General features: G+C 42.8%; 1 protein-coding gene across 14 annotated transcripts in view; it reads right to left on the reverse strand.

Annotated features, from left to right (window-relative positions):
• The window catches only part of SUSD1 (sushi domain containing 1), a 258157-nt gene that overhangs the window by 118014 nt on the left and 121175 nt on the right, over nucleotides 1-18968 (reverse strand). For 5 of the 14 annotated variants that reach the window (XR_006710320.1, XM_045469272.1, XM_045469271.1 and 2 more), the window contains exon 15: nucleotides 15474-15513. Coding sequence is in view for 11 of the 14 variants with exons in the window: in XM_045469272.1 (XP_045325228.1) it covers nucleotides 15474-15513 (40 nt within the window). In the remaining 3 variants the exon portion in view is untranslated. Of the gene's footprint in view, nucleotides 1-3813; nucleotides 4528-4853; nucleotides 4948-13129; nucleotides 14018-15473; nucleotides 15514-18968 lie in introns of those variants that run through there. The other 9 variants (XM_045469267.1, XM_045469273.1, XM_045469275.1 and 6 more) reach the window with 5 other exon arrangements.

The raw sequence follows: 18968 nt of genomic DNA on the forward strand, positions 1-18968 counted from the left end.
TGACCTGAGCGGAAGTCGGCCGCTTAACCGACTGAGCCACCCAGGCGCCCCTAGATTTAAATGTTTTTTAAAACTGCTGAATTATATTTATTACCTTGAGATTGGAAGGTCCCTCAAGCATGGCACCAAAGATACAACATATAAGGAAAAAATGGATAAATCTGACTACCTAAATTTTAAGGTTTTGTGTGGCAAGATATGACACAATCAGGGTCAAAAGGGGGAATGATAAACTAGAAAATTTGTTTATAAAATATATGACAGCCAGAAATAAAAATTACTATGATACAAAGAGCTTTTCATATCAATAAAAGACAAACCAAGTACCGAGAAAAAAGGCAATTCACCCAGACAGAATTACAAATGACCAATCAACATGCAAAAATAAAGATATGCAAATAAAGCATGGAAACATCATTTTTCACCCATCAGATTAATCAAGATGAAAGATATCAACAGTGCCCAGTGGTTCTGAGGCTTTCTGCTGGTGAGATTGTAAACTGGTATAAACTTTCTGCTGAGATGCCTCTGACAATATGTAGTAAACGTAAAACATATATCATTTTCAATTTCACACAATTATACAATTTGTATAAGAATAGTAAACATCTGGAAACATCCTAAATACATAATGCACAAAAGAGTATTGGCTAAATAAAATATGGCACAAAATTCTAATGCGGTCACCATTGACTGCATTTAAAAAAATGTGCCCAGAAATGAAAGCAGTTTACAAAACTACACATGTAGTTTGACCCCATTTTCGTAACCCAAAAAATGGGCTGCACCAAAAAATGTATGGATATGGATACACATGCATACACACACACATCACCAAAATGATTCATTTATTCTCCTTCTCTCTCTCAAATACCAACACTGCTTTTTTAATTGATTTGCTTCAATGTATCACCTGTCCACAAACTTAGGCACAAAGCAAACCCCATCCTCTTTCCTCTCCAAAATGCAGCACTTCAGTTCAGCAACAATAGTCATGCAGGCAAAAGGCCCCTAAAGCACTAATTGATTGACTACTACTAACATTGGTTTTCTCTTAGATGAATAGAATGGAAAAATAGAAGGTTTAGAAACTCCAAATGTGAGATCAGCAATAAAAAGGGAACACCTTTTTACTTCCTTTAACATCACTTTAAATATTAACTTGATCCCAAACTAATGTGGAATTGCAAGATAATCACTTTTGCTCTGGTCTTGGGTTAAGTGCCCAGCTACAGTTTCAGGTCTTGAGTCAGAGACAAACTATTACCTATTTCCTCTAATTAACCTCCAACTCTTTGGTGGTTTGTGGCTCCTTGTAGAAGAGATCTCGGGGGGAGATACCTTTTACTGAAAAGACAGATAAAAGAAGATCGGCTACAGTAGAAAGGTCAATGGTTAAAATACATATATGGAGAGAGAAACACAAAGGCCTGACTCTCCCCAAAACCAAAAGGATGTCCAAAGGTGAGCTCAAGGCCAGTCAAATCCCAGGAATGAGGACTAGACTTGCATCAGATGACTCGGCCCCACAACTCAGGTCACATACCTGTCTGAACCCATTTCTCCATTCTAAAGTGGGAAAAACGGTAACCCCTAACCTTCCCACCACACACGATGGAATAGAAGAATGTGTATAAACAAAAACTCCAGTGGAGATAAACAAAAACCTCAGGCATGCAGACACACAAATCAGCCAGGGAACAATCTGCTCCTATCTGGTCAACCTCTAATTTTGATTCCTAACCTAGAAGGGAGCTCACAACTGGGTCTCAGTGCTCACCTCTACACGCTTCCCCATGACAGTCAATAGGGGGAGATCCTGCCTCCATCCTCAGCTTGGACCTGGCTTTATTTAGAGGCACTCCAAAGCGACTCCAAGTGCTGCCTGGGCAGCCCTTGGGCAGACAGACCCTGCATTCTCCCGGGAAGACCCACTATTGCTCTCCTGAGATGCCCTCCCCACCTTAACCACGAATCCGCTTGGGGAAAAAAAAAAAAAAAAAAAAGGACAGTATTGTAGTAAAGCTCCCAGGTGAATTTAGAGAACCTCAAGCTGCCCGCCGCCATGTTTATGAGGAAACTGTTAGAAAAGAACTGCAGAAAGATATACATCCTTTCTGCAAACTTCAGCACCTGCTTCTGTTCAGTAATACTACTGATCAACTGTGTTATGTAGTCAGAAGTACAGTTTACCGAACATTTTACTTAATATTTAGTCAGTTATTTTACCCAGAAACTTTTGATACTGAGCAGATGGGATTTCTTGCTTTCAACGACAATTTTGCCAAGTTCCGATGTGGACCACAGTAACTTCTTTGGCAGTTAATTTTAGAGCTGGAAATTAAGGGGGCTACAGAAACATATGGTGTTTACAGAACCAGTAAAACAACAACAACAACAACAATAATAATTAATTCAGATTCTCTCTTTGGATAGAGGAGACTTTAGGAAAAACCTTACTCATCAGAGACCCTACCCTACAGTAACCACAATAATTTGTAAGGATTCCAAATTTCATTCAAGAGCTGTGAAAATAGTATGAGTTTGAATAGTTGCACATAAAGATTAAAAGTAGAGGGGCGCCTGGGTGGTGCAGTCGGTTAAGCGTCCGACTTCAGCCAGGTCACGATCTCGCACTCCGTGAGTTCGAGCCCCGCGTCAGGCTCTGGGCTGATGGCTCAGAGCCTGGAGCCTGTTTCCGATTCTGTGTCTCCCTCTCTCTCTGCCCCTCCCCCATTCATGCTCTGTCTCTCTCTGTCCCAAAAATAAATAAACGTTGGAAAAAAAAAAAATTTTTTTTTTTTAAAAAATAAAAAAAAAAAGATTAAAAGTAGAAAGGTATTTGTATTAGTCTTTTGAGAGCTCTACTCTATAAATCACCTAAGATGAGAGCAGGAAAGTTTCTAAACACTCATCTGCGGTTGTAGTCCAAGGTAGTACCTCAAAGGACAAAAGACAACTATTCCTAATACTGCCTAAGCCGGCAGGGCCAGGGGCCGACAGCTGTCACTGAACATCCAGGTGTCAGGATATTGCTTCTCTCTCTCTCTGACTCTTCCTAATTGAGGGGATATACTTGGACCTGGATCTCCCAGGGCAGCTTCATAGACAGTTTACTGTTCCTATTGTTTCCTCATCTGCAATACTCAAGCTCAGACCACACAGATCTGACCCTCACTAACACTCAGGAAGCTCATGGAGAGAGGACACACAAGTCCATCCTATCAGAAAGACTGTCCCTTTTCCTCAGGACTGCAACACTGCACAGTTCCAGGGCCACGTTCATATGCACCTTGCCCTGAGGTTATACAATATAACTGTCTCCTGGTTTCCTCCCCCTTGCTTTTTATTCTCTAGGCCTAGAAGAGGGAGAAAAGGGATAATACCATTGTTACTCAGGAAAGCCACACGCCTCTCTCTTCTCCATTCATTTCTTACTGAGCCTTGGAATTACACCACCAGTTAGAGAAGAAAGTTAACGAACACTGATTCAGAGTTTAAAAGCCAAATCTAGTACATTCCGTCTGTAAATTCAGCAAGTTGACGGTGGGCCCACGGCTGCTTGCATTTAATGTGTCATGATTCATGATAAAGGAACAGTCATAGTTACTGAGGTTGTAGGTAAAGGGGAAGATTACACATCACTCACCTTCTTCCCCCTTCCCTATGAACACATGGATTCTGGCCATGGGCTTTATAATGTTTCAACCCATTGTTACTAAAGGAAGGCACAGGTCATTTATATCAGAGAGTAATAAAAAAGGTAGACAAGGCTGCTATAAACTTTGGTGTGGAAGAGAAGAACTGACTAAATTAACAGAGTATTTTTATTGGAATGAAAACTTGTGGCTTTTGATTACCTGTAAACCAATGGATCTGTATCAAAGCAACACTGCCTAACACACATTGCAGGCAACTTACTGGAGTCAGGCCGGGTTAGTATACTATTAGCATGTCGATCGATTGTAAGAAAAGGGTTGCTTCTAAAATGTTTGACAAGTTTGCCTACTGTCAATGAGCTCTATCCTTTTGAATGACCTCCTTCATAAAGGCAAATTCTAGCCCAAACTTAAGTCCCCCTCATCGCTCATTGTAAAAGGATGGATTCCAAATTAATTCAGAGATGCCATAAAGGAAGATGCAGAGACTCTCTTGTATTCAATGTCCAGAAGAGCTGACTCTCAGGTATCACTCAGAGGAAGACAAGGGTCCAGCCCACATGATCTTTAGCCTGCGGTCAATATTATATTGTGTTTCAAGGGTCTCACGTTCACACACAGAACTGGTTGTGTAGCAAGCAGAGAAGACATCAGCAATTCCTGAGTTTCCTCCTTTTGGGGAATTCCACAGAGGTATTCACCATCCTGAATCCAGAAACGGGACCAAGCCGGGAATGGAAAAAGTTGGGGACCCATACACACCTGGGTGGAAGCCACATGGGGCCTCTGTCTAGGCAGGCACCTGAGAAACAGCCATAACATCTGCCCCAGCACCGTGCATCCTCCACAGGTAGTGCCCGTCTGCAATCTAGATGTGGAGGAGGAAAAGAGTCCATTGACACACTCTGGTTTTCCCTTGGTGTATCTCTATGTGCAGCTCATGTACCCTCATGGGAAGCAGCATGGGAAATCAGCACAGCCATCACCAACCCTGCTCTTTTTCTGCACCAGAAGCGCATCTCCCTCCCTGCCCGAAGGTGTAGACTACTCGTGCCTTTCACCTGCTGAGTGCTGAGCCCAGGACAACCTCTGCCCACATCCCCTTTGGCTCTCCTCAATCCCAGCTGTTCTCATGACTCCAACCCCATCCTTCCGCCATTCCGCTCATTTCTCAAAAATGACAGTCTCACATACCACACGGCTGAGAAGGACAGGAATGCGAGAATAATCACAACAGCCACGGAGCCCAGCCCAACGCCCACCATCTGCGGCAGCATGAATGACGAATCTGCGGAACAAAACCACATGCTGAGCCCACAGCAGGAATCGTGGCCCTCCCAGGAGGCACAGGTGCACCTGTGCTCACTCCATTTTAACCCAGAGTTTGGCCCCATTTACTAAACCATCCCAAGAATGCTCAGAGTGCCTCTGTGTCCCCTGAGTTGGCCTGGAGGGTGTAGGGCCTAAGGAAAATACAGTTCCAAGGGATTTCTGAAGAGGAAATAGAAAACCAGGCCACATTCAAGTTACAAGGGATAAAAAAGCTCATCTTGTTGTGGATACAAATACAGCAGACCGTGTTGCTTGTATTGGTCCTCTCTCAACCAATTATGCCTGAAAGTTTTTATGGGCAGTTTTTGTTTGCATTGAGGAAGAAGTCATTCTGACATCATTTGGATTTTTGCTCCAAAAATGATAGGTAGGTCCAGTGGTCAAACACAGCAAACAAATCCTCCCTGCCGGATAGAGTCATCTGTCATTTTCCCTACACACCTACAAGGACAGCACCTCCCTGCTCTGCTCAGCAGGTTGCCATGAGGATAAAGTAAGAAAATTGATGTAAAACCTCTTTGGAGGATGTGTATATGTTCTCTTTGGGGGGTATCATATGTCAACCCCAGGGGGATGCTTTGTTATAAACCAAAAGACACCCACATTTGAGTTGCACATTTGGGCCAAGTGACTGAATCAGAGCATCGTGTTCTACACTAAAGGGCTCATTTTCATTTGCAAACAACTTATTTAGCATTTACTATACGCCAAACACTGTTCTAATTACTTCTCCTAACTACCCAGTGAGGACTATAATAGTGTATTGCAATAATAGTGCCCAGCGTAATAATAGTACATGGGACACTATTATTATTATTCCCGTTTTACAGATGAGGAATGGAGGCATGGAGTGGTTCAACAACTTGCCCAAGGTGACCTAGCTAATAAACGACAGAGCCAGATCCAAACCCAAGCTGTCTGGTTCCAGCATCTTTGCTTTTAACCATAACACCATGCTTTCCCAGTGCAGATCTGCATCTACATGGTCTACAGCAGAGAAGGTCATGTTCCCCTTCGTGTAGGCCCTGTCCTTTCCTGCACAGGCTGAGGATGATGGGGTCTCGGACTGTAGCAGTGTAAAAGACCAACTGTGCAATGGTGCCACCAGACATCGAAAAGATCTTGGGGGATGACCCTGCATACATAGAATTAGAAAGAAAAATACCGAGGCACCTGGGTAGCTCAGTCGGTTAAGCATCTGACTCTTGATTTCGGCTCAGGTCATGATCTCATGGTTTGTGGGACTGAGCCCCACATTGGGCTCTGCGCTGACAGCACAAAGCCTGCTTGGGATTCTCTCTCCTTCTCTCTCTGTCCCTCCCCCACTTGCATGCACTCTCTCTCTCTCTCAAAATAAATAAAATAAAACTTAAAAAAAAGAAAAAGAAAAATGCCATCAAGCCATGGAATAAATGTAAGGAAGCACAACTAAGTCCAAACTTTGCCAAATGATTTGCCGTGGTTTTTACTGCCGGAACATCCAAATATTTCATTTTTCTGTACCCTCCTGTTACCAATGCCCCAGGCACATGCTTGGTCATCCAGCACTGCCTTGGAAGAGTTGAAAACAGCAAAAGCAAAGCTCTGTTAAGTAAGGAGGGGCTTGAGAGGAAAATTAGTAGCCCCTGGACTTGAGACCCTCAAACATAGATGACTCGCTTCCTTGGCAGTGAAAGAGGCACATCTGAGAAGAGTTCCTGCTACTTAACTTTTTCATTACTTAATTTGCGCTACAGCAGCCACTGGACACAATGTGGCTATTTAAATCTACACTAGTTTCAATTAAATTAAAAGTTCAGGGGCGCCTGGGTGGTGCAGTCGGTTAAGCGTCCGACTTCAGCCAGGTCACGATCTCGCGGTCCGTGAGTTCGAGCCCCGCATCAGGCTCTGGGCTGATGGCTCAGAGCCTGGAGCCTGTTTCCGATTCTGTGTCTCCCTCTCTCTCTGCCCCTCCCCCGTTCATGCTCTGTCTCTCTCTGTCCCAAAAATAAATAAACGTTGGAAAAAAAATAAAAAAAAAAAATAAATTAAAAGTTCAGTTTCTCAGTCATACCATTTCAAGTGCTCAATTTCAAATACACATTTCAAGTGCCCAGTAGCCACACGTGGCTAGTTGCTACCATATTGGACAGCACAGCTTCAAAATCTTCCCATTGTTGCAGAAAGCTATGTTGATTGGCACCTGCTCAGATCTCTCCAACCAGGCTGGGAGCAGTTGGGTTCTGTTCTCTAATAGGGTAGCTGGCACCAGCAAAAGCAGCCATGGACTACACTTCTTGCTAAAAAGCTCTGCAAAATCCATTACCTCAGAAAGTGTTTTCAGGAGACTTTCTGGAAAAAAAACATGGCTTATGCTGTTTGGCTACCTTTAATATTCAGGGGAAAGAAAAAAAAAATGTCTTGACGTTTTAAGAGGCCATACTACAAAATGGAAGGATGTGGTTACACTAGAAATTAGTGGTGAAAAAAAAAAAAAAAAAAAAAAAAACTAGGAGAGTGACTCACATTATTAGTGATAAACAGTGCGGTATCAGCATAGGAATGAATATACTGGAACATAACAGCCTAGAAATAAACCCACGTATACCAAATAAATTTCAGAGCTTAAATACTGAAGTCGGGATGTCCAAGTCTGTAACTGTGGACTCTGGACAAGTTGCTTAGCCATTCTGTGCCTCAGTTTCCCCACTGAGGGATGATCGAGTAACATGGGAATGATAATAACAGTGTCCACCTCATTGGGTTATTGTGAGAAACAGATGAGGTAAGTCATGTTAGCACTGTGCCTGGCACGCAGTAAGCAACTGGCAAATGTTAGCTATTGTTAATTATTGTTTTGTTACTGTTTCAAATCATTAGGGGAAATGACACATCACTCGTAACTAGTGTTGAGAAAATTAGCTGGCCATTTAGAATAAGAAGATTTTGACCTTTTGAGCTTATACTATATATGCCAAAATAAAACCCGGACAGGTTAAAGGCTCAAATAGCAACCTAAAAAAATTAGAACAAAATGTAAGTGAATGCCTACCTAAAATATTTATCTAAAGCAGATGAGAATTTTCTAAGCATTATTTACTAATGCAGAAACCATAATGCTAACTGCTGGGAACTACTGTGGCTCCTACCACAAAGCCACCTCTTAAAAGATTTTGCCTGGCCTTGACTTCAAGTTATCATCGACTACACTTTGCAAAGCCTATCTTCCTTCTACAAAGTTCCATGTTCTTTGCTCATCTCCAGCCTGCTTTCTCTTCACCATTTCTCAAAGACCACTTGCAGTGGTCCACTGGCTCATGTGAAAACTGTATGAACCTGCATTATAGAATGTGCTTCATCCAGGTCAGAAGACTTTATGTGAAGCAGTTAGCTCTTCTCTTGCTTTGAAATGTCCCCTCACAAACCAACAGGACAGAAGCAAAGTAGGAGTGTATGAACCTGACTTTCTCTTGACCATCCACCAGCAGGACATCATTTACCCTAAGCCACAGGCCTGCCCAACTACTCCTTACCCTACACAAAAGTATTGGACAATCATCTTTTTTGTTCTGCATAGCATGACTTGGGTTCTGGCTCCAGGCATGGTTCTTGCTGGTATGCATCTCTTGGTCTACTTTGTGCATGTAGTCTGTGAAAATCTGAGTCCATCCAATCCAAAGTGTTCACAGCGTAGCCACACAAGATTTCTTTAGGGACTTCCCGCCGTTAATTCCTCACTGAGAACATTTACAGATGACCATTTGTATTACATTTTTTAAAGTTCTGCCATCCTCTGGTTACCCTCCCTTCCACGGTTTCATGCTATAAAATCATGCTTATTTTTCTTCTGAATCACTTGTAGAATATTCTATCAGAAACTGAAGTGAGTGAGTCATGTGTTATATCACAGATTTGCAGTGACTCAACCTTGACAGAGTAAATCCATTAATTCTCTTCAGGGTGGCTCCCTGAGGAGGTACAGTGTTCAGGAGGAATGACAGGCCTTCTCTGGGCTTATCTTCAACTCTTGCACTAATGCAAATATCACAGGTGCTGAGGAGCAAGTTAGAAAGACCCTGTGCCTACTCTCAGGCTCTGGGACAGCTTGAAAACTGCCTATGGATGTGGACATTTTTTTCATGAATTTACACAAGCAGGGCCATTTCCTGAAAGCAATAATTCTGTTCTCCAAAAGGTACCAATAATTAGCACCATGACTTCTGTTTGGTATGTGAAATTCCTGTCTGCTATTCTAGGGTCTCCTCACTTGAATTCCCTGCAGAGGAGGAGACGGCGAAGGAGATCAAAGTAGAAGATTAATTTAGAGATAAGTAACACCTGATGAATCAGCAACTTTTTAAAAATTCATTTTTGGGGCGCCTGGGTGGCTTGGTCGGTTAAGCGTCCGACTTCGGCTCAGGTCATGATCTCACGGTCCATGAGTTCAAGCCCCGCATCGGGCTCTGTGCTGACAGCTCAGAGCCTGGAGCCTGTTTCGGATTCTGTGTCTCCCTCTCTCTCTGCCCCTCCCCTGTTCGTGCTCTGTCTCTCTCTGTCTCAAAAATAAATAAACGTTAAAAAAAAATTTTTTTTTTAAATAAAAAAAAAATACATTTTCTACTGCAGCTTCCAAATTACCATAAACTTAGCAGCTGGCCCCCATTCATTAGCTCGCACTTCTGTAGGCCAGAAGCTCAGGCACATTGTGACTGGGTCCTCTGCTCAGTGTCTTCCAAGGCTGAAATCAATGTGTCAGGTGGTCTGCCTTTCCCTCTGGAGCCTCTGGGGAAGAACCTGCTTCCAAATTCCTTGCAGCTGCAGGACTGAGGTCCCCATATTCTTACTGGCTACCAACCATTGGCGGCTCAGCTCCTATGGGCCACCCACATTCCTGCCATGTGGTTCCCTCCATCTTCAAAGACGGCAGGAGAAACCCTTATGTCAGATCCATCTCTCCCTTTGAATCTCCAATCTCCCCTGTTTCTGACCCTTAGATCCAGACTGAAAGGGCTCATGTGAAGGTCAGGTCCATCTGGATAATCTATTTGGGATCTTAATTACATCTTCAAATCCTTTCACGGCAACACTGAGAATAGCCTTTGAATGAGTAAATGAGAGAAGGTGGGTGTCCAGCAGTGGCCACATTATAATTCTGCCTACCACAATTATGCAGGTTTAAAATATGCATGCATGTGTGTGTGTGTGTGTGTGTATACGTACATGTGTGTAGCGTATATAAACATAAACATACACATTAGGATTAGATCTTAAGGTAACTCTTCCCTGGCTTATTTAAGTATTACACTTCCTATGCTTCAGTTTTCATCACACTATGCGGCTGGCTCACCAGTAATCATCCGACCCAATGGGTTCCAGGCACTGCTCCACTCTTCAAACGTGTTCCCTCAGGGTATGAAATCTAGTATGAAAGGACAAGTGCACCAGTTTCTCTAAAGTATGGCAGAATGGCTAAGGAGAGGGAGAGGAAGAGGGAAGAAGGAAGGGAGAGAGAGAGAGGGTGTTCCTGCCTGTTGAGTAAATTTTAAGAAGCTTCAGGGAGGAGACAGCATTTGATTTTAATCTTGATGAATAGGTGGGATTGTAACAAACTCGTAAGCAAAGATTACAGGAAGATTATAGGGCAATCCAGGTGGAAATAAGCAAGTAACCGTATGAGCAAAGACACTGAGGAAAATAAGCAAGGGCCGTAACCAGAGAAGAGCTAGCACATCATTTTGAATGGAGAAGGAGAGATGCAACTAGAAGGGCATGCTGGTGTCCAAGTGAGGCCTTAGAAACCAGTCTAAAATGTAATGGAGAACCATGGAAGAACCATCAGGGGGAATAGGAAAATCAGAGCCACAGTTTGGACAGATGAGTCAGGCATGTAGGCTGGAGTGAAGAAGGAAACCCTGGGGTGCCTGGGTGTCTCAATCAGTTAAGTGTCCGACTTCGGCTCAGGTCATGATCTCATGGTCCGGAAGTTCAACACCTGCCTCGGGCTCTGTGCTGACAGCTCAGAGCCTAGAGCCTGCTTCGGATTCTGTGTCTCCTTCTCTCTCTGCTCCTCCCCGACTCTCTCTCTCTCTCTCTCTCTCTCTCTCTCTCTCTCTCTCTCTCAAAAATAAACATTAAAAAAAATTTTTTTTAAAAAAGAAGGAAACTATGAACACCATGATGGAAGAGGAGAAAGGAGGCTTTGCTCACTGTCTGTGCTACAGATAATAAAGGCCTATGCACAAGGGGACGAATCCAGAAATGAGACCAGCACACCCTAGGTGTAAAACGTGGCTGAAAGGGAAAGGGTCACTAATGACTCAGGGGTTTCATGCCTATGACTGAAGAGTGTTCTGTGATTACAGTGTGTGATCATCTCCCATATATCAAATGACTTTGCTTTGTGACTCAGGAAATCACAGACTCAGTACTTTGTGGCTGGAAGGGATCAGAAAGATTGTGGTAAGAGGCAGCTGAGAACCTGCCAAGTTAAACATAATTGCAAAGGCCCTCAGCTGATTAGTAGCAAGGCTCAAGCAAGGAAGCCCAGGCCTCCCCATTTCCCATCAAACCAACTGCTGGTTCCCTGGTAATCACAAAGCCCTTTTAGGAGCAATCTGTGTCAGGTAAGTAGCATAATTTGTCACTGGGCAAAGGCAAGAACGGGGCCGTTGCTCGGCAAATGAACTGGAACAAGTTCAGGACTAATCTGGATCCTGCAAATTATTTTGTGAGATGGCAGTCTCCAACATTTTTGCAAAAGGGGACTGCCAAAGGTGTGTGCACAGTACAGGTAACGTTTGTACATAGATATATAGAGTAGAATTGCCTTCAGAATTTCAATATTACACTGGGTTTTCTATTATCTCCAGAGCCTCCCAGTAGTTTGATTTCAAAGGTTTGAACCCTCTTTCAACACTGGTTTTTAAGTTGAGAGGGGGTAAAAAGGTACCACCAAAAGCCACGTAGACATTTCTAAAGCAAAATCCTCCCTGTTAAGTTAATCACAGTAGAATGACTGTAGCCAGCTCTTTGGCCATTTCTTCCACCCAGTTTGAGTTTGCTAATCATATCAAACAGCTGCTGAAAGCCGTGGATTCTGGAAGCTATTTCTATGTCCAGGAGGCCTGCACATCTCCATTCTTCTGATAAAAGCACCTTCTTTCTTTGTGGGAACTCTATTTCCATCCTTATAGCCTTAGGGAATGGATTGGCTGCAAAATGTCCAAATGTTGAAATACGTGGCTATTTCTTGTGGCTTTCATTTAAATTCCATGACAGGGCTGGGAATGCAAGCTGGTGCAGCCACTCTGGAAAACACTATGGAGGTTCCTCAAAAAACTAAAAACAGAACTACCCTACGACCCAGCAATTGCACTAATAGGTATTTATCCAAGGGATACAGGTATGCTGTTTCAAAGGGACACATGCACCCCAATGTTTATAGCAGCGCTATCAACAACAGCCAAAGTATGGAAAGAGCCCAAATGTCCATCGATGGATGAATCGATAAAGAAGATGTGGTGTGTGTATACACACACACACACACACACAGTGAAGTATTACTCAGCAATCAAAAAGAATGAAATCTTACCATTTGCAACTATGTGGATGGAACTGGAGGGTGTTATGCAAAGTGAAATTAGTCAGTCAGAGAAAGACAAAAATCATATGACTTCACTCATATGAGGACTTTAAGAGAGAAAACAGATGAACATAAGGGAAGGGAAACAAAAATAACATAAAAACAGGGAGGGGGACAAAGCATAAGAGACTCATAAATATGGAGAACAAACTGAGGGTTGCTGGAGGGGTTGTGGGAGGGGAGATGGGCTAAATGGGTAAGGGGCATTAAGGAATCTACTCTTGAAATCATTGTTGCACTATACGCTAATTTGGATGTAAATTAAAAAAATAAAATAAAAAAATAATTCCAAGACAGGGAGCTTAGCCCATCTACACACAGAAGTGTAACAACACACATCTTTGTTAAGAAAGACCCTCACTAATTATGCTAAGTGAGATAAGTCAGACATAGAAAGACAAATATTATACGATCATATTTATATGTGAAATCTAAAAAGGGAGAACTCATAGAAATAGAGAGTAGAATGGTAGTTGCCAGGGTCAGGGTGGTGGGGAGAAATGGGGTGATGTTGGCCAGAGTACAAACTTCCAGTTATAAAATGAATAAGTACTAGGGATCTAATGTACAACATGGCAACTATAATTAACAATACTGTATTAAATACTTGAAAGCTGCCAAGAGAGAAGATCTTAAATGTTCACACATAACACAAATATACATGGTAATCATGTGAGCTGATGGAGGTGTTAACTAACCTCATTGTGGTAATCATTTTGCAATATAGATCAAGTCACCACCTTAAATTCAATGTTATATGTAAATTATCTCTCAAGAGAGTAGAGGGGGGTGGGGCACAAAGACCCTCGCTGCCTGGCAACCACAATCCAATGGTCTGGTAATGAGCCTTGCCCAGTAGAAAAGCCATGTCCTCTGCTCTTTTTGAAGTTGGTGTCAGTAGAGATTAAAAAGATGGGAAATAAGATTAGAAGACAAGCAGACAAATGAAGGAAGTCTAATTCTCCAGGTCCTTTCCCATCATTTCCTGCTAAGCACCCTCTACTGACAAGGTAACAAATCCCCCATTGTGAAGTGCCCGGAGCTGGAGTCCTCCTGGAAGCAGAGTTCTGCAGGCACTTCCTTACCACCCCAGCCTATTGTTTTATGCTGCTCTGAGGTAACAGACAGGATGCAAGGGGTTAAACTGATACTCCAAGCTAAGAGCAAAATTCCTCAGGGTGTTGCTAGGACTCATAAACCGCAAAGAAAAAAGGTCCAGATACAAAGGTCATAAACTTGACAGGATTTCTGGTATTAAGCAACAAACTAATGGAATTCCTAGGAATCAAATCCACTGGCTGGCTGCCTGTTGGTTTAAAGAAATGTACTGCCAGGGAAATCCCAAGTCTGGCAACCAAGGAGCTGTGATTGCTCAAGCCCTGAGGCAGTTCTCCCACCTGGACAACTGCCCGTGGGAGGAAGAAGGTTTAAGCTGCACAGCACCCAGCTGCTACATCTCTTGTGTCTGTACAGCTCTGGAGGAAAGGGACAAGGGTACTCACTCTCCCATCGGGCAGACCCAGGAAAAGACTGAGGCAGCCCATCTAACCGACCAGGCGGCTCACTCTGCTGCCAGGGCAGGGGATGCCAGTTTTTCCCATCCAGCAGGATGTGGTCGCTGTTATGGGCGCCCTGACCACTGCACAGCCTTTTATCTTTTCCTCCTTTCTAAATGAAAGTGCTTATTGCGCTTATTCAGTTTCCCCTTTCACATTATAAACTGCAGTTTGAGGATGCTTACATTGGGCATTTAGTCATAGATTGCTAACAGATCGTGAGAGGTCCCCCTGGATTTGATCAAGAGGGATGGACCGTACTCAGGAATCCTGGTCTTGGAGCTGGATGCAGTAACAGACCCACACACAGTTGTCATCCAATAGAGTTCTACTTGTGGTTGTATAGAGGATAATTCTTCCATCGTGGAGGGGGTTTTTCTTAAAAATATACATATAAGTGTGTGCGCATGCGAAGTAGCTAAATGGCTCAAAGCAGTGGACTGTTTTGCTCTTTGTATTGGTCTGTCAACATGTTTCTGCATGCCTCTTTTCCTGATGGGGATCGTGTCCACCTCTCAGTGCAATCCGAGTGTCGCTGTCCATGTCAATCACACTGATCTGCCCCCAACCAGCCACATGAATAAGCCCAAAATCCAAGGTAGGCTGTTCATTGTACATAGTACTCTAGGAGGTGGTACCAGTCATCCCACGGACAGGCACTTAACCTAGGAGAAACGGTTCTTCCCCTGAATTGAAAAACTTTCTGTTCCCACTGGAGTTGCTAAACTGGGCAGCTGGTGCCCATCCCTCTCCATCGCATGGCTTATTGTAGAAGAAAATGAAGCCAACCCATCCTTAGAAACAGAAAGCAGAGGGGTGCCTGGGTGGCTCAGTCAGTTAAGCGTCCAACTTTGGCTCAGGTCATGATCTCACAGTTCATGAGTTCGAGCCCTGCGTGGAACTCTGTGCTGACAGCTCAGAGCCTGAAGCCTACTTTAGATTCTATGTCTCCTTCTCTCTCTGCCCCTCCCTTGCTTGTGCTCTGTCTCTCAAAAATGAATAAATGTTAAAAAAAAAAAAAGAAAAAAGAAAGAAAGAAAAGAAACAGCAGAGACAGAGGCAGAGTGTGCCACTCCTGGTGTCAAGTCCCAAGTGTCAGTTTCTGAAGTCCTGGTGCCCTTGTGGGTTTGGGTCCATAAGCTCCCCACCCCCATCCTTTTCAGCTATGGCTTTTTGCTTAAACTAGTATGAGATGGGTTTCTGTCACCTTTAACAATTTAAAAAGAAATCTCATTAACATAACTCGATGCTGCAGGCTGGAGGGGAGAAATAAGGACAGGATGCTTAAGCAGAAAATGGTTTTACCTTTCACGTGAGCCCAAACTGCACAGGAGCATCTTCTCACCTATAAAGGAAAACACAGCAACACGTTTAACTAGGCAGCACATGACATCAGTTTAAATAATACATTTTAGCCCAGAAAATTTAATGTTCTATTTCTCTTAATTTGGATGAAAATATCTTTACGGCCTCTTCTAGCTCTAACATAGTATACCTTAGCCATGTGACTACTAAGTATTCGAGGGACTGGCATAGATAGCAGGGACAGAAGTGACCCTGGGGATCAATTCTATAGCTTCTCAAAAGATCTCACAAAGCACACACTATGGGTAAAGGACAGAAATGGCAATGAGTTTCATTCCCCTGGCCAGCTCTGAGCAACTGGCATTGACTGCCTGTGAACTCTGTTGAGAAAGATTCCGAGGTCACATCCAGTTCAGCAAGATAGTGATGTATGTGATAGGCTAGGCTATGAGAAGCCTTGGCATATAATAATACTTCACCTCTCTAGAGAATACTTACCCGGCTGCCTCAGTTACCCAAACAGTAGCCAAGGGCCAGAAAGAGAACAAAATAACAACAACAACAATAGTAATAACATATGAAAGCTCATCCATGGTAGAGGAGACCCACAAACTCATTGGAATGAAATACCTTCTCTTCTCCCCCAGTTATTATGTGCATATTTGTTAGGAATGGCTGGGATTACTCTACAAAACATTCCCCAGAGGAAACTAAATAGCAGGGGTTAGAGAAGGATCCCTCTAAGTTCAAAAGGAAATTCTCTTTCAAGTGACAACCTTGGGCAATCTGGTTTTCTTAAAAATTGAAAAAATATATTTACACTGACAAATTCTGGGGAAAGCTCAAAATGGCCATAAGCTTTTGAATGTGACTAATTTTGCCTTGATGCTAAGTGCATCTAGTGGAAAATAATATCCAATAATAACCAGTGAAAGGGATCTAACCTTAATAACCAGTAAGGCAGGAACTTGGGAATGGAGTATATTAAAGGAGAGAAATTGGTGGGGCCAGGTGAAGAAGGGAGCTCATTAAAACAGAGTGTCATGACCAGATTTACACTTTACAAAACTCATTCTGGCAGTTATATGGATCAAGGAGACAGAATAAGAGACAGGAAGATGAGTTAGAAAATTTGATGTTCAGGCAAGAGATGTCAAAGGCTAAACAGTGTTAATGAGGAAGGAGAGAAAAGGATGATTTTACACAGCATTACGGTGATAGAATAGACAGGATTTGATGATGCACTAGACAAGAAGATAAGGAGGCAGGAGGCAAGAATTATTCCTCCATTTCTATCTTAGCAAGTGGGTGCATGGTGGTGCTAGTTACTGGGACAGATACACAGAGAACTGGGAGAACTGGAAAACACTTCCTGGTTTCAAATTTTACTCCAAAGCTATAGTAATCAAAACTGTGTGGTGCTGGCATAAAGACAGACACATAGACCAATACAGAATAGAGAGCCCAAAAAGAAGCTCTTGCATACATATCAAATAATTTTCAACAAGGGTGGCCAAGAACATTCAATGGGTAAAGGAAATCTTTTTGACAAATGGTGCCAAAGAAGATATACAGATCTTTTTAACAGTTGGATTTAGCAATTATTTCTTGGATGTAACACCAAAGGCATGGGCAACAAAAGAAAAAATAGACAAACTTGACTTCATCAAAATTAAGATCTTTTGAGGATGTGGACAAAAAAGCACACTCATGCACTGTTAGCAGGATGCAAACTGGTGTGGCCACTGTGGAAAACTGTACGGAGGGCCCTCAAAAAATTAAAAATAGAACTACCATATGATCCAGTAATGCCACTATTGGGTATTTACCCAAAGCATATGAAAACTGAATTGAAAAAAATACATGCACCCCTATGTTTATTGCAGCACTATATACAATAAGCAAGATATGGAAGCAATTCAAGTGTCCATCAAAAGATGAATGGATAAAGATGTGTGTGTGTGTGTTGCTCAGCCATAAAAAAGAATGACAACTTGCCATCTGCAACAATATAGAGGGATCTAGAGAGTATAATGCTAAGTGAAATGAGGCAGAGAAGAGACAAAGAGGAAAAAAACTTCTAAATACAGAGAACAAACTGGTTGATGCCCAAGGCTTGGTGGGTGGGTGAAATAAATGGGTGAATAAATGAAATAAATAAATGAAATACTGAGTTCACTTATCATGATGAGCACTGAATAATGCACTGAATTGCTGAATCACTATATTGTACACTTGAAATGTAACACTGTATATTAATTATACTGGAATTAAAAAAAGAAGCTTGTAACATTAAGAACTTTTGTGCATCAAAAGGCACTTATGACAGAGTAAAAAGGACATCCATGGAATGGTAGAAAATATTTGTACATTGCAAATCTCATAAAGGATTAATATCCAGAATATATAGAGAACTCCTAAAACCCAACAACAAAGAAATAAATAACCTTTTTCAAAAATGGGTAAAGGGAGGCATATGGGTGACGCAGTTGGTTGAGCATCCAAGTTTGGCTCAGGTCATGATTTCATGGTTCAGTTTGTGGGTTTGAACCCTGAGTTGGGCTCTCTGCTGTCAGCACAGAGCCCACTTTTGATCCTCTGTCCCCCCTCTCTCTCTGCCCCTCTCCTGCTCACACACGTGTGTGCATGTGTGCCCTCTCAAAAAGTAAACATTAAAAAAAATGGGCAAATGACTTGAATAACCATTTCCCCAAAGAAGATATAAAAGCTGTCAAAAGCATTTTGAAAAGATGCTCAACATCGCTAATCATTAGAAAAACAGAAGCCCAAACCACAATGAGACACCACCCCACATCCATTAGGAGGGCCATTATCAAAACAGAAAACAGCAGTTCTTGGGGAGGATGTAGAGAAAATGGAATAATTGTGTACTGTCGGTGAGAATGTAATATGGTGCCACTGCTGTGTGGCAGTTCTTCAAAAAAATACATAGATAATTACCATATGACCCAACGATTCCAACTCTGGGTCAATGCCGAAAAAATGGAGAGCAAGGACTCAAAGGAGATATTTGTACAGCATGTTCATAGCGGCCTTATTCAAAATAGCTCAAAGATGGAAGCAACCCAAGCATCTATCCACAGATGAATGGCTAAAATGTGGTGCATACATACAGTAGAATGTTAAAAAGGGAGGATGGGGTGCCTGGGTGGCTCAGTCGGTTGAGAGTCTGACTTCAGCTCAGGTCATGATCCCACGGTGGTGAGATCTGGTTCCCACTGGGCATGGAGCCTGCTTGAGATTCTCTCTCCCTCTGCCCTCTTCCCCACTCATGCTCATGCACGTGCACTCTCTCAAATTAAAAAAAAAAAATTGGGGCGCAGTCAGTTAAGCATCCGACTTCAGCTCAGGTCATGATCTCACAGTTTGTGGGTTCGAGCCCCACATCAGACTCTGTGTTGACAGCTCATAGCTTGGAGCCTTCTTCAGATTCTGTGTCTCCCTCTCTCTCTGCCCCTCCCCTGCTCACACTTT

Source organism: Leopardus geoffroyi, chromosome D4 (assembly GCF_018350155.1).
Source record: "Leopardus geoffroyi isolate Oge1 chromosome D4, O.geoffroyi_Oge1_pat1.0, whole genome shotgun sequence".
Lineage (NCBI taxonomy): Eukaryota > Metazoa > Chordata > Mammalia > Carnivora > Felidae > Leopardus > Leopardus geoffroyi.